Source organism: Paramormyrops kingsleyae, chromosome 15 (assembly GCF_048594095.1).
Source record: "Paramormyrops kingsleyae isolate MSU_618 chromosome 15, PKINGS_0.4, whole genome shotgun sequence".
NCBI classification, from domain to species: Eukaryota; Metazoa; Chordata; class Actinopteri; order Osteoglossiformes; family Mormyridae; genus Paramormyrops; species Paramormyrops kingsleyae.
The window spans coordinates 26248557-26264807 of NC_132811.1; the positions used below are offsets into that span (position 1 = coordinate 26248557).

Genomic DNA, 16251 nt, shown 5'->3' on the forward strand with positions numbered 1-16251 from the left:
AATGTTTTTAATAAAAAGAAATGCAGTTTATAGTTCTGTGTTAATTTAAGAAGTTTTATATACAGTTTTTAATTTAAAAAAAAATACAATATGGTGGATTTCTACAGGTTCGACCTCCTTGACATTTGATTTTTAAGATTTAAGTTTTTGGATTATTATTGATGAAAGGAGTTGTGTTGTGATTTTCCCAGGAATAACATATGTCCGTAAATAGCAAGTTACTTTACCAATTGTATCAAATCAATCATTTTTATGACCATATCAAAAAACTAATCTTGAATCACTTATTTTGCTATAAAGATACATTTTTAAATGAAGAAAACAAGACTGTTTTAAAAAACTCTAGGAAGGGGGGGGATTCTTGACAGGATATCAAACAATCAAAATTTTACATCCTTAAGGAGCTTTACAGCATGCAGTGACAGTGTGGTCATCATGCTCTTTTAACAAGGGACACCCACCAAGCATCCCAGTAAGCACCACTGCCGGAGAGCTGCCATTGGACTAATGAGAATATCACACCATTATTCTATACGCCTGCAGCTTACAGGGGTAACTGCACAAGCCTAACGCTGTGCTGGCAGAACATTTAGCATTTAGCTCCAGGACATTTTAATCTCTGCCTTCAGCTAACACTGGCTAACTGGCTAACTGGCTGACATATTCCTAAAGATTGACATCAAACATAAAATTATTAGTTGATATTAAAAAGGCTTGCGAATTGCAAATGATATTGATGTCAGAAAACTGGCCAGCACAAGCAGAGAATAAAGCCTAACATCAAGGTAAATATGTACACACACACACACACATAGACCATGTTAAGCCTATCCATAGTCAGCCCAGTGATGATTGCACTAAAAGCCTCGCAGTAGCGACAGAATTAAGATTTATCATTTGCTGCCTTCTGTAGGGAGCTTGATGATGTTTATCTGAGCTCTGTGTTTGATTAAGTAGTGCTAAATCCACAGAACATTATAGAAAAACATCAGCTAAACATGCCTCGTACTATCAGTCACTGAGGAGAGCATGCAGCCTTCGTGCAGGAGTCCCCACCACAGCATAAAGATAATATGTCTGCTTACAGGTAAGCACACTGCTTTGTGTGCAAAAGTGGAAGCCAGAGCAGCAGTCTCCAGCACAGCATCGTACACAAATGTATTTGCATAAACAAGAACAATAAAAACAATAACAGCAATGTGTACAACATAAATACCAGTGCCTACGTTTTAGCATATTCAATATCATCAGACTGAAATTAAGGAAGATATTATACCCTCACATGTCTCTCATTTTAATGAATTTCAGGTTATATACTTGCTTCAATGTAACATTTCCATTTAACTGTACTGGGTAGTGGTCTTGAAATCTGTACATTTTTAAATATTTAGTTTTATCTTAATCAGAATTTTTTACACAGCTACAGTAAACAAAGTAGATTTTTTGCATGTTTGTGTTTATTGGTAGGTTCACAGAAAACATTTCTTTCTTTAAAAAATAAATCTGTATACACATACTTTTTACTATTTACATTTTAATACATAATTTTTTCTTTTGCACAGCAAAGATTTAACAATAGTGACGCTTAAGACATTCAAAAGGGATATTAAATTAATCAATAATCTGACACGCAACAGAACAGTGCAATGCAAACAAAATAAGAATATAAAATGTGCAGTAGATCGATGAATCGGAAGAAAATACTTAAAGGATATTACTTAAAGAATTTTGGCTTCTTTTGAAGCATGCTGGGATAAACAAACGTTTCCCTTACGGTCCGACTTAACGGATCTTTCTCGATAATTGACTTTGTTCGTGTTCTGACAGTTTTCGGTGTAATTTTTAACGACTTGCAACATGCCCTTACTCATGTCGTTTAGACGAATAATCCCATATTATGGACAGGATAAATCTTTCCTATCAGGAGAGGCGACAGTTAGTCTATAGCTGTATGTGCGTGTGTGTGTGCCGGGGGGGCGGGGGGGGGGTTGTTCCTAATTTATCATCACAGGATTTCCTGCATTTTGTCCTCATCGATGCCATTTGTAATATGCCCATTCTCCTGCGTGATTTCTATTGACGACTCGCTGCCCGTACTCTCTCCCGAAAGGAGGCGAGTCACTCGTAGGTCCGCTTTCAGTGACTGCACGTCGTTTCCAATGCACATTTCACCCAGATCATCGATTATCCGGTAAAGCTCCCGTTTAGTCCCATCCAAGCAATTGCTGTCGGAGTCGAGGATGTCCTCATATTCATAATGCATGGCCCTTTCCTCCTCTTCCTCCCCGAGTAAGTCCTCTGTGATGGAGCCAAGTTTCGGTGCGCTCCTGCTGCGCTCCACGGGCGGTTTGTAATAGCACTGGCCGTTCAGGAGCTTACGGAGCGGCACCAGGGGGATCGTGTGCTCCCCTATGATCTGCTGCTGCTGGTGCCTGGCATCGTCCCTTCGTTTGAGCCTTTTGAACTCCGCCAGAGCGGTGGCTGATGTCTGATACAGGAGCAGCGCCATGGCTTTCGCTTTCTCCGGCTTTGACACGAGTACGGCATGGCATCTCAACATCACCGCCTTGTGCTTCATCTCATGCCTATAGATCCAAGCGAAAACCTTGGGCAGCCTTGGGTCGGCCACGCAGTAAGTGATCCGATGCAGTAAGTACAGATGTCCCGGTTTCCTCGCCTTTTCGTCAATGTGCACCATTCGGATGCCCTGCGAACTGATGGTCAGCTTCATCCTTGTCCCGTTTTTACCCGTTTCACTTTTGCTCCAGATTTTACTGACAGCCACGTCCGTACATCCGTCTCCTTTGGACTGGATGGTGGTAGCGTTTCCCAGATAAAGCACCGTGTACGTGGGGTCCTCGCTGGTAATCTTGACCTTTTTCCTCTTTGATTTGAACATGCTACCAACCCTATTCAGTGCACTCTCTGGACAAGACCTAGCGAAAGATGTGAGCGCCGAGTAATTTAGACTCACGGCATAACTCTTCTGTTTCACCTGCTTGTCTTCTCTGATCAGATCGAATTTGTTTTTCTTCCACGGCAACATTGTATCGTGTTCTGTAGGCTTACATAAATTCCCCGGTTGAGGTTAAATCCCTCAGGACTATCTTTTCTTTTTCTTTGTCATGTACCGGTTAAAGCACCAGTTGCTACTTTGTGTACAGGTGTGTAATTTTCAATTAATACCCCTCCCTAAAGAAGTTAATGCACCGCTTTCCCAAACCCCACCGCAAGAGCCTGAAGTGTAAGAAATAGATAGGATGGGGTTTAAGTACTCACTGGGCGGAACCATTGCGTCGGCAGTGTAGGGGGGAGGGACAAAAGTAAGATTCCGAAAAAAGTCAGGGCACAGGGTTTCCAAACAAACTCTTGGGAATTACAGTGACATTAACAGTTTCACTGCACAAACACATAATTTGTTTAATCAAATAATTGTTTAATTTAATTAAATATTCTCTGCTACATTGTAAATATAATTTGCTTTAAAACACTGTGTAAACTGCAATGACAAACTACAGTATCATATTCATTTAGAATTAATTACACGGCTCCATCTTAGTTGAATTCATATCTCATCATCATTAACACACGGGGCAGCTTATAATGATTGATCTCAAAGACTTAGTCATCATTTAAATCTGTGTTTTTGCAAGAAATAGTTCAGTTCAGTTTGACCGTGCATTGCGTATTCTCAATTATTTCTTATTTGACACCGCCACCTGTTGGTACCAAATGCAACCACCAGACTGTATATCTAAACATTGATTTGTGTATTTTGTTTAGTACAGGTTTAGTAGGTCTCATTACCGAGAATGGCAGAGCGTCGATCAGTTTTCGTTTTTAATTGCTTAAATTATTTTGATCAGTGTCATTTCAAATACTTTCCAACTAGGTTTCATACTATTGTCCTAAAATATTGTATATTGCAATTTATATAATATTTACATTCTTATTTACTTTGCGAACGATCTTAAAGCCATGTATATTGTTATATAAAATAAATAATTATCCATTTGCTTGTGTGTATATATATATATATATATATATATATATATAATAATAATAATACATTTTATTTTCAGCGCCTTTCAAAACACCCAAGGTCACTTAACACAACAAATCACAAATACATAAATACATAAATAAATAAATAAAATTAAATATATATATATATATATATATATATATATATATATATATATATATCTTGTCTTCTCTGATCACACACACACACACACACACACGTGTACATACATACATTTGTATTCATATCTTTGTGGGGATTCTCCATTCATTTTTATGGGAAAAACCCTACCCCCAAAAATGTTGATTTTAACCCTTAATCCTAACAAATTATTAGGATTTTTAGATTATTAGGAATTTTTAGTTTTTCGATTGCATTCACAGATTTTTATCAAATTGAGGTGTATATCATGGGGACCCAGAAAATGTCCCCATGCAGAAGCTAAAAATGAGCAGATTTTATCACACTGTGGGGACACATTCGGTCCCCACAATGTGGTACTGTAAATACAATCCCTCCCACCCCCCCCCAAACCCACACACACAAAATGGGCCAAAGCTTAATGTTGTGCAACTACGGGTTTGGTCCATTTTTTGCCCAGGAGTGGCCAAAACAACAGCTTTGGGAAGCCAAATTCCCTCGTACGTACGAACGTACGTATAAGCACATTCAATTGCAAGTCCATGAGATTGTAAAATTAACAAAATCCACTTTAAACATTTTCCTCTCTATTGAAATCCACCATAGTGAAATTGTTTAACTTGGAATATCTTCAAAAACATTTTCAATATTGGTCGTTATTTTCTTTTTTAAAAATGGATTCCCCATGGAAGAAAATTGGTGTAAAGGAATTTTGGGTTTTCTAAATTGTTGTTTTTAGACATTAAGCCATTCTAAGTCCCCCCCCCTCATTATTGGTGAGAACTTCAGAGTTCTGTTTAACATACTTCGAAGCAGTTAAAATTTTTTCCTGTCCTAGAGCTTTAATGCCTGAATTTCAAAACTAGAATTAATACTGACACAGATTGTGACCGTCACTACGGACGATAGTCATCTATAATAAAGTAAAGAATGTATTTCAGTAAACACCAGTTGTAATTATTTTAAATGTAAGTATTACAGCATCATCTTATTTATTCGCCGTGACTCTGGATACGATAAGTGGGTATAGAAGATAGAGAGAGCTAGGTAGCCTACACATTCATATTACCGTAACTCACACTACTGCATGTTGGAACTAATTTACCCATATCGTGTTTCACCCGGAAGCTTCATTGCTAACACATAGCTGAACGTACCATTTTTTTTTTACAAGAAGTTAAAATTTAAATAGTGTTTAATACTGTGAACTGCAATGTTTTAGTTAAATGTATTTTTTCTTATATTTCCTTAGTAAGTAAAAAAAAAGTTATTGTACTACATTGGGAAACCTTTCGGCAAAAAACTGTAAGTGTAAGTGGTATGTTCTGCACCCCTTCCTTTCCTGATACAAACAAGTCTCACATGGTGTAGCTTTACGGTCGAGCTGAATTTTACGTCGGTGGCTGTTATTAACTCAACTATTATCAAATAAAAAAGACATAATATGGGGAAGAAAAAGTCCACTGGGGGCGGTGCTGGATTGGGAAGAGCTTTGATAAAAGAGAGACTTTTGGCAGGTCGTGGAAGCAGACATGGAGATTCTTGGGTAAACTAGCGAGTTTACTAGAGCATCGCCTTTTCCGTCAAAATGTGCTTACTGTGTGTTGCTAGCTTGAACTTAATGCTGTCTTTGTCTTCGTCTTGATAGCTTCACACAAGTGAACTGAATGACGGCTACGACTGGGGACGTCTGAACCTGCAATCTGTCACAGAGCAAAGTTCCCTGGACGACTTTCTGGCAACTGCAGAGCTCGCAGGGACAGAATTTATTGCAGGTTTGTGTGTAGAGTTTTAAAACCATATAGATGTATAGTGCATTCTTGTTGGCACAACAGGGGTGTCTTAAAAACGTTTTGTGTTTTCAGAAAAGCTCAATATCAAGTTTGTGTCTGCGGAAGCCAGGGCAGATATTCTTACATCAGAAGAGAAAGAAAGGCTTAAGATTCTCCATGAGGAGAAGAAGCATTTTCTGAGAATACCTCGCAGGTAAACTTAATAGTACAAGCGTGTATTCCATGTATGTGTATTACAGCCTGCCTACCTTGTTCTTTTCTGCTGTCATTTCATGTTATGTTTCATCATGACTTCCTGTCTTGTAATTTTGAACTGTTTCTGAAATCCAGACCTCATTGGGATGAAAATACCACCCCAGAAGCTCTTCAACAGGCTGAGAGAGACAGCTTCTTAGAATGGAGACGGGACCTAGTACAGTAAGCTCTCTTTCACTGAAACGCATGACATGCACCTCTGTTACACAGTGGTACCTCAGAGTTATGGTGTTGTGCTTGCTTCAAAGGCTGGAAGAGGACCAAAAACTGATTCTTACCCCTTATGAGAAAAATCTGGACTTTTGGAGACAGTTGTGGAGAGTCATAGAAAGAAGGTAGGAACAACAACTCATTTGTGACTGCTGTTTTGATCAGAATTGATGATTTACTCTGTGTGCCTATATTATCTGTTTATCCTTAATGCTGGATAAGTACTGAATTACCAAATTGTTTTGCCTACAGTGACGTTGTGGTCCAAATCATTGATGCCAGAAACCCCCTGCTGTTTCGATGCCCAGATTTAGTAAGTGTTGTATTTATCCCTGTAAGGTCATCTGACCTCAACGCTCTGAGCTGTTAGCTGAGTTTAGCAAAAATATGGTGCTTCTGTCCTCTCTACCAGGAAAACTATGTGAAAGAGGTGTCAGAAAACAAGATCAACATGCTTCTGCTGAACAAGGCAGACCTGCTGACATCAGAGCAGCGCAAGGCCTGGGCCAAGTACTTTCAGGACGAAGGTGTTAGAGCAGTATTCTGGTCAGCCGTCAAGGAGAATGCTCGGCTGGAGAAGGAGGAGAAGGTGCTGGATAGAAACATTGTTATATATTTGTGATGTTGTGCTGTTGAACCATTTCATATGCAGGCAAATTAATAAATAGCATTTACGTGTAGTTGAACAAGAGTTAATTCATTGCTGTTTATCCCAAGCCTATAAAGAGTTCTGGTTCGGTTTTCACAGGGTGAGAAGCCGGAAGATGAACAGAATGACCGCAAGGAAGAGGAACCTCTGAACAACAAGGTGGAGAAGGATGAGGGCGAGGAGAAAGGAAGTGAAGAGGAGAACGTTGTAGATGAAAGGGAGGAGTTTGAGTGCTCTGGGGATGAAGAGGACTGGCAAACGTGCACAGAGGGATCAGAGAGTGGGGATGAGAAGGAGTGGGAAGATCCAGAACCCACACAGGCCCACTTTCACAACACGAGTTATCTTCTGCATAGAGACGAGCTGCTGGACGTGTTCAAGGCTTCACACACTGGGCCCCAGCTGAAGGAGGAGCAGATCACAGTGGGGCTGGTGAGCTCTCCTCCTCAAGGATGTTGCCAGTGGCTTTTCCATGCTGTGATGTTCATAGTGGCTTTTCTTACAGTTATGTTTCTTGTTGCTGGTATAGGTGGGGTATCCTAACGTGGGGAAGAGTTCTACAATCAACACTATTTTCAGAAATAAGGTGGTTTCAGTTTCAGCAACTCCTGGGCACACCAAGCACTTTCAGGTAACTCTTAACAAACTGCTTATGTCTATGAGTGTTATGGCGAGTACTGTTATTCACGAGATTAAAGGTATAAGAGTCTGTATACTTTTTAATTTTAATAACATTACTACTATTACTCAATTCTTAAAAAGTGATTTTGGGAAAACTGAACTTCATTAAATATGTACAATGTTCCAGGGATGTCAACTAATGTTCCTGGTATTACTTTTCAGCAAAGCAGTATAAACTGGCATTCCAATGTGTTTCACACCCATTTTATACCCATTTGGTACCTCAGAACTCGAAATTAATCCGTTCAGAACTCCGGACCGCATCCTAAAAAGTTCGAGTTCTGATAAAATTTTCCCCATAAGAAATAATGGAAAACCAATTAATTGGTTCCTGGCCACAAAAAATTACACCGAAATATGTTTTTTTTAGCATTTAAACACAAAATGAACCGGACAAAACAAGAAAAGCATATACTGTACTAAACACATCTAAGCACATTTATCAAAACAGTCAGTTTTAAAGTAAGAAAATAAATGTATCCAAACAATTTGTAAAGTTAAAAAAAAAAAACAATGTGTCCTGCCTCAATCGTCCGCTCCTTCCGTGTGCCACGCTCCCTCATTAACCCCGTGTGGAATGTGTGATCAGCTGTTTCTGGTTGTTGTCATCAGTCCTCTGTATTTAGTCCGTGTTTCAGTTTGTTTCCCCAGTCCGGTCATTGTATTGTCCCCGCTCAGCACGACAATATTATTATAGTGAAATGTATTAATGGTTTATTATTAATATTAAAATAATAAGAAATATTTATTTTTAAATGTATTTTATTATATAATAATAATTACTGTTACTGTCTATCATTGTCTAAATGTATTTTTACTGTCTAAATATATATATTCAGCTAGCGTAAGTATGCAAGATGCTATCACAGCGAATGTGAGGCTGAAACTGAAGCTTTACCATTTGTTTCCAATGAGAGAAGTGCTGTGTGACTCATTTCCCCGCACGTACAAGTTATCTTAGGTCAGCGTTCACGGTTTGACTTCTGAGATGAAGATCGAGTTCTGGGTAATTTTTTTTCGAACTGGTTTGTTTTACTTTTAAGAAATTCGAGTTCTAATGAGTTTGAGAACTGAGGTACCACTGTATTTGTGTATGTGTGTGTCTGTGTGTGCGTGTGTTTAAATAGTAGAAAATAAATGGTCTCAGCTCTCATTTGACAGTAGTCATTTGACAGAAAACAGATGTGAACCACTTTGGAATGCCAGTTTATGATACTTTGCTGAAATGCAGTATCAGAAACATAAGAACATGTATAATGTACAAGTTGTAATAAATCATATATAGTGCCCGCCATAATGTTTGGGATTAAGACACATTTTTCATTGATTTACTCCTCCATAGTTTAAAATTTCAAATCAAACAATTAAGATGTGATTAAAATGCACATTCCAGACTTCAGTTTAGTTATTTGAATACATTTTGGTTTCACCATATAGAAATTACAGCACTTTTTATACATAGTGCTCCTCATATCAGAGGACCATAATGTTTAGGACAATTGGGTTCACAGGTGTTTGTGAATACTCAGGTAGTTTTATTATATAAGATAAATGTTTTTAAGAAATATAATATCCTTTATGGAACTGAATTAAAGGGCACATTGATTATTAAAATATTTCTTTATTCATTCATTTATTTATTTATAGACATATTTATTTCATTTTAACTATTATGGCATTCATTACAAACATCTTCGGTGGTTTGTTTACCCTGGAATGCGCCAATAGCTTTTGATTTCTTCTTTTAATGTTCAGCAGACTGCATACGGAAGTGACTTATGTGCTTAAAGTGAGATCTGATTACAAGCGGTCAGTGGAGACACATGTTAATGGCAGATATGAACAGAGCCTTCATCAGAGACTACTATCCACAGAAGACTTCATGAACAGAAATACAGAGGCTATACTTCCAGGTGCAAACCACTATTTATGAAAGATAGGCGTGCTGAAACTCCAAAATATCTCAAAAATTACTTAGGGTGCGAGTTAACGACATCAAAATACAAAAAAGGAACCGCACTCACAAGATACTTCTCATAGAAAAAAAGTTTATTGCACCATGCCACACAGATGCGTTTCGGTGTCAAGCCATTATCAATGTGTAAAAAACACCAAACCACACTGGTTTTATGAAGGCAACAAGAAACAGGTGATAGCGTGATGTCATAATTGCCAACCCCCAAGAATGCACACATTGACACACAGACACACAATTACGCACCAGATCTCCAAAGAAAAAATACAAACTATATATGCACACATAATATATAGCAAATAGATACCAATATCATAATAAAACAATCCCATACATACCCCAAAACCCTCAAAGAGACAAAACAGACCATGATAGACAATGATTCACAAAAGTTGACAAATGTTGGCAAAACCAAAAGAGAACTAAGAATAAGAATTAATGAACATATTATGATATTGGTATCTTTGTTATATACAATGCTCAAAAAAATTAAAGGAACACTTTTTAATCAGAGTATAGCATCGAGTCAATTTAACTTCTGGGATATGGATCTAGTCCGTTAAGTAGCAATTGGGGTTGTTAATCAGTTTCAGTTGCTTTGGTGTTAAAGAACTTAACAACAGGTGCACTAGAGGGGCAACAATGAGACGACCCCCAAAACAGGAATGCTTTAACAGGTGGAGGCCACTGACATTTTTCCCTCGTCATCTTTTCTGAGTGTTTTTTCACTAATTTTGCATTTGGCTACAGTCAGTGTCACTACTGGTAGCCTGAGGCGATACCTGGACCCTACAGAGGTTGCACAGGTAGTCCAACTGCTCCAGGATGGTGCATCAATATGTGCCATTGCCAGAAGGTTTACTGTGTCTCCCAGAACATTCTCAAGGCCATGGAGGACATTCCAGGAGATAGGCAGTTACTCTAGGAGAGATGGACATGGCCGTAGAAGGTCCTTAACCCATAAGTAGGACCAGTATCTGCTTCTTTGTGAAAGGAGGAACAGGAAGAGCACTGCCAGAGCCCTACAGAATGACCTCCAGCAGGCCACTGGTGTGCATGTGTCTGAGCAAACAATCAGAAACAGACTTCATGAGGGTGACATGAGGGCCCGACGTCCACTAGTGGGCCCTGTGTTCACTGCCCAGAACCCTGGAGCTCGATGGGCATTTGCCATAGAATACCAGAATTGGCAGGTCCACCACTGGAGCCCTGTGCTTTTCACAGATGAGAGCAGGTTCACCCTGAGCACTTGTGACAGAAGTGAAAGGGTCTGGAGATGCTGCGGAGAACATTATGCTGACTGTGACATTGTCACAGGTTGCCCCTTTAGACTGTCCAGGAGCTCAGTGATGCCCTGGTTCAGATCTGGGAGGAGATCCCCCAGGACACCATCCGTCGTCTCATTAGGAGCATACCCCGACATTATCAGGCATGCCTACAAGCACGTGGGGGCCATACAAACTACTGAGTACGATTTTGAGTTGCTGCAATGAAATTTCGGCAAAATGGACCAGCCTACCACATAATTTTTTCACTTTGATTTTTGGGGTGTCTTTGAATTCAGCCCTCTGTAGGTTTATCATTTTCATTTCCATCAAATGATGTGGCATCCTTTAGTTCCTAACACATTACCCAGTCCATATCAGTATAGATATACAGCATGATTTTTTCCCCCATTGAGATGATGAAAACTGATGTGTTTTCCAAGCGTTCTTTTAATTTTTTTGAGCAGTGTATTATGTGTGCATATATAGTTTGTATTTTTTCTTTGGAGATCTGGTGCGTAATTGTGTGTCTGTGTGTCAATGTGTGCATTCTTGGGGGTGTGTTGTAATTTATACATAGTGAAACCGGAATGTATGCATATAACTTTGTTAAAATCTGGAATGTGCAAAATTTGATTTGAAATTTTAAACTGGGGAGCAGAGGGGTAAATTAAGGAAAAGTGTCATTATGGCGGGTACTGTATACTTACTACCCAGATAAACAGCTTTTGCACTAGGCTTGGGCATACCTTTGTAAATTCCGGTCATTTTACCCTGTTATACGGTATATGACTGTATTTTAAAAATAAAAAAGTGAATCTGTACTGCTGTACAAGATTGTACTAACAGTAGTGTGAATGAACACATAAGAACTTGAGCAAGATTGCTGCTATTCATATTAAATATTAGTCCTGCAGGCAAATGGTGACTACAAGCAAATTTATTTTCTACTTCCAAATAACTCTTCTGTTGGTGAAGTTCCCTGTTGTAATAAATTCATTTCATTTTAGATTTTCATTTTCCATCTGTTAAAAAAACAGTTGCAATATCTATGTTTCAGTTTATTCACATGCTCAATGTTCACAAATATTCTCAATGGAGAATGAAAATTAAATTAACAGAATGGTCACCATTATCTAATATTTAAGTGAATTGAATGGACACCCCTTTGCTTTTTTTCTAATCCTGTGTTATTGCTACCACTCGCATCTTACTCACAGTACACTGACATCTAGTGGCACGTGCTGTGCACTACAATACAACACCTCAATACAGCATCTTAGTATGAGTTTAATAGAAAGAAGAGTGTCTATTTTTGAAGGTATTAAAAATAATTCCTAAGATAATAAATACTTTCTAAATACCAGGGTATACTGTCATACTGCCCAAGCCTATTTTGCAAAGTTTTAGTTGATTGTGAACTGCATTACGGGTCTGCTCATGTCAGCTTGTGACGTCTCTCCATATGCCGCTGCAGACACTGTTTGTGGATCCAGGCCTGTGCCTCTGCGACTGTCCCGGGCTGGTCATGCCCTCGTTTGTGTCCACTAAAGCTGAGATGATCTGCTCTGGGATCCTACCAATCGACCAGATGCGAGACCACGTTCCAGCAATATCTTTGATATCCATTTACATGTAATTGGGGTTTGTGGAGCTTAGTGTTACAAAGAAATTCAGACCAAACTTTTTCAGTTTGTGCAAGATTTTTTCTGTCTGTCTGACCTTACATATATCTGTCTGTTTATTCACCCATCTCTGTCTGTCTATCTGTCTGGCTGTCTGTCTGTCTAATCTATTTGTTTTTTACTGTAACACTGGGGGAAAACCACTAAAAGTTCATCTTTGATCATTCAGGGGGTGGACAGTAGAAACACCTAACAATAAATACAAAGCTCATTGCTTACCTTCAGAAGAGCTTCTGTTCATCTTGAAATAGTATCATACAAGTTGAGAATTATATGTAGTCAGCTGTTGGAGGAAAAATGTGGAAATCTACCTTGTATTCTGGTTTTCCTTGTTCCTCTGGGTTCCAGCTCTTGTGGTGGACACAAGCCATTTCTAAATGGCAGTCCTGTTATAAATGCTAACTTTATGAAACTTGAGATGTATAGTTTTTTGACACTGGGTCACTGAGTTGCTGGTTCAGTTCTGTGGTCGTTTCTGAGGCTGTTTTCCTTACAGTGTTTAGCGGATGTTCTGTTAGGCATCGCTCAATCTCTGTTGGTGAGCCTTGGTTTGATAGCTCTTCTTCTCTTTGCTAATTCAGTTTTTCAGCGTTGCCATATGAGACTGTTCCCCTTCACACATTAAATTTAGTAGTTTTTGTGACTTCGTAAAATGCAATTTAAGCACCAGCCCCATTGAAACACTCTTACATGCCTTAACTTATTTTGAAAATTGACCTTGTTGATTGTTAGTGACATATTGCCAATTGGCATTCAACTGAATATGACTTATCTCTGTAACTATGCTTTGTAATTGTGACTTAATCTAAAATTACTTTAATATTAAATTTTCATGTAGTGTTTGTCATTTTATGCACCCCCTGTAGGGGAAGCTCCTCCCCGTTAATTGTACAAACTAACAGAAAATGCATTTTAAAAATTTCGACTGGCTACTCTAAATTGCCCATAGGTGTGCGTGTGGGTGTTTGTCTGTGTTGGCCCTGTGGTGGACTGGCAGCCTGCCCGGGGTGTACCCCACCTCTCGCCCGATGATGCTGGGATTGGCTCCAGCTTCCCCGCGACCCAGATGGATAAAGCTAAAGATAATGGATGGATGGATGGAAAACAGGGAAGTGTGTGTTTAGGCAGTGTGGCGTTGCTGTTGTTGATCTGAGGTCCTTGACAGTGGTACGTGTGCCAGACTATTCCCCGTCACGTGTTGGAAGCCACCTACGGCATCAACATCATCCGCCCTCGGGAGGATGAGGACCCGGAGCGGCCTCCCACGGCCGAGGAGCTCCTGTCGGCCTATGGATGTGAGGATGCCCTACTCTGCATATCTCAGCTGTTCAGTCAGTTCTTGAGTTTTTTTTGCAAGGTTGTTTCATCCCCGCTCACACCATCATGCTTTGGGTGGTGTTACAGATATGAGGGGCTTCATGACCGCGCACGGGCAGCCTGACCAGTCCCGCTCGGCTCGGTACATCCTGAAGGACTACGTCAGCGTAAGTCAGCACTGAGCGTGAGGCCGCCAGCCGAGCGGTAAGAGAGCATAGAGAATTCAAATTGACTGACTTCCTGAAACACATTGCCGTCGCTGCACTACCAGGGGAAGCTACTGTACTGCCACCCACCTGCCCACATCAAACCAGAGGATTTCCAGCCTCAGCACAGCACGTTCAAAAAGCCAGAAGCGGGAGAGATGCGACACATCTCTGCGGAGACGGGCAAGCAGCAGAAAATCAAGAGGATTGAAAATGTGGTGGACAAAAACTTCTTCCATCAGGTATTTGATCTCCTTATTCTCTGTATTCCATGTCTGTCTCATCTGATGCAAGCATCTTTGCATCCATCCATCCATCCAACTCCTAACTGCTTATCTGTTCAGGGTCATGGGAGGGGGAACTGTTTCAGGCAGCACGGGACACAAGGCTGGGGAACACCCTGCAAATAAAACGGACGCAGGATTATTATTATTATTATTAATGGTCCAAGCATGTAGTGCTGGAACCCTATTGTTTTTATTATTATTATTATTATTATTATTATTATTATTATTCTGCCTTTACGTATTTTTTTTTAAATTTTCTGTAGCTATATAAACAGTATTGTTGTATGTTTTCTTTTGTTTTTTTGTCTTCTCCCAGGACAATGTGAGGGCTCTGACCAGGGGCGTCCAGTCAGTGATGGGCTACAAACCTGGAAGTGGCCTGACTAACCAGGCCAAGCCAGGCTCAGAGCAGGCTGCTGGGAAGCCCTGGAAGAAGCATGGCAACAAGAACAAAAAGGAGAAAGTGCGCAGACTCACTAAGCACCTGGACATGTAGCGGGCTGCTCTCGCTGTATATCCACCAACAGCAATACAAACAGCATAGTAATTTCTTACTGAATGTTATAATTTATGCATTCAGAATATATATTTAAACTAACCTGGGTTACCATCTGTGCTGCGCCATTTAGTAGAAATGGGTCCTTTTGTAAATTCTTTCCAATACCTTTGGTAATGAACATTCATTACATTGCAAATGGAAATAAATTATGAGAAATATTCATTACTTAACAAATGTATATTGATGCAAATTTGAATTGTTAAAGGGGATTATTTAAAAAGAATGGTTTTCACTGGTAGGGTTTTCTTAATAAAAAAATCCCCCTTATGTGTAGCTAATGATAGCACTAAATAGGACTGCCTGATTTGGCTCTGAAAACCAGTTAACACTGTAATTCCTTTTAAGTAATTTAAATTTTAAAATCCCGCCTTAAAATGTAACATTTAAATTGAGTATAATATGTTGATAAATCAAAATCATCTCTGTAAGGTGTGGGAAGAATGATCAGCTATCAACCAGCTAAGTTATGTTTGTATAGTACTGCTATATTTATGATTGCAAATTTCCCTAAACAAGACAATACTTTTCTCAGTAGTTTTTCTTTCTTGACTAATTAAGATATCGATTTGACTAATGTGGCACCCAATAAGCGTACTGAATGCTGACTTGAAAGTGTCGAAATCATTTTATATTTATTTGTAAGTATGCAGCTTTGTTTATAACATATTCCCTGATTTTCCACATATGCAAAGCAAAATTCATTGGATGGTTCCTTTACACCAAATTCAGTCTCTCATTTATAATCAGGTTAATTTGCTTTATGAATTCCTTAGTCTTCTTAAAAGTTAAGTCTTAAAATTGAGGTGGATTCTGCACAGCTAGAGATGTCAGGGTAGAATTCCTGGACACCACAGGCAACTTGCATCAGTCCTGAAGTTGCCTTGCTACATGGGCTGCCTTACAAATTGAGGGCATAAATAAAACATAGTATTTGTAGTATCTAAACACATCCTAAGGAATAGCACATCCATTTCCCCACAAAATGCCTGGAACAAGGTGACCTAAAAAGCTTTGACCAGCATCCATGACATTGCAGTAAAAGCCTGTCCAGCATTTTCCTACCATGGTTTCTATGCATCAGCTGACTTTCTTCCAGGATGCATGGAAGTAAATTCCAGAAGATGTTCATAATGAGTTCATTTCTTCTTGGTCTCCTCCATGGAGTCTCGACTTTTAGATCTGAGCTCTGAGTGCTAAAAGACCT

The 16251-nt window shown here is 39.3% G+C and overlaps 2 protein-coding genes across 2 annotated transcripts; one reads left to right on the top strand and one right to left on the bottom strand.

Annotated features, from left to right (window-relative positions):
- Positions 1 to 341: 341 nt before the first annotated feature.
- fam43a (family with sequence similarity 43 member A) lies at positions 342 to 3255 on the bottom strand. The gene has a single exon (XM_023819937.2). It carries the CDS (start codon positions 3044 to 3046, stop codon positions 2006 to 2008), a length of 1041 nt encoding a protein of 346 aa, XP_023675705.1. The 5' UTR covers positions 3047 to 3255; the 3' UTR covers positions 342 to 2005.
- Positions 3256 to 5483: 2228 nt separating this feature from the next.
- On the top strand, positions 5484 to 15581 carry lsg1 (large 60S subunit nuclear export GTPase 1). The gene is made up of 14 exons (XM_023819932.2): positions 5484 to 5711; positions 5814 to 5940; positions 6031 to 6151; positions 6289 to 6375; positions 6462 to 6548; positions 6676 to 6736; positions 6836 to 7012; positions 7172 to 7504; positions 7602 to 7703; positions 12471 to 12614; positions 13850 to 13973; positions 14083 to 14162; positions 14267 to 14443; positions 14805 to 15581. The coding sequence occupies exons 1-14, from the start codon at positions 5610 to 5612 to the stop codon at positions 14982 to 14984; spliced, it is 1902 nt and encodes a 633-aa protein (XP_023675700.2). The 5' UTR covers positions 5484 to 5609; the 3' UTR covers positions 14985 to 15581.
- The last annotated feature ends 670 nt before the right edge of the window (positions 15582 to 16251 follow it).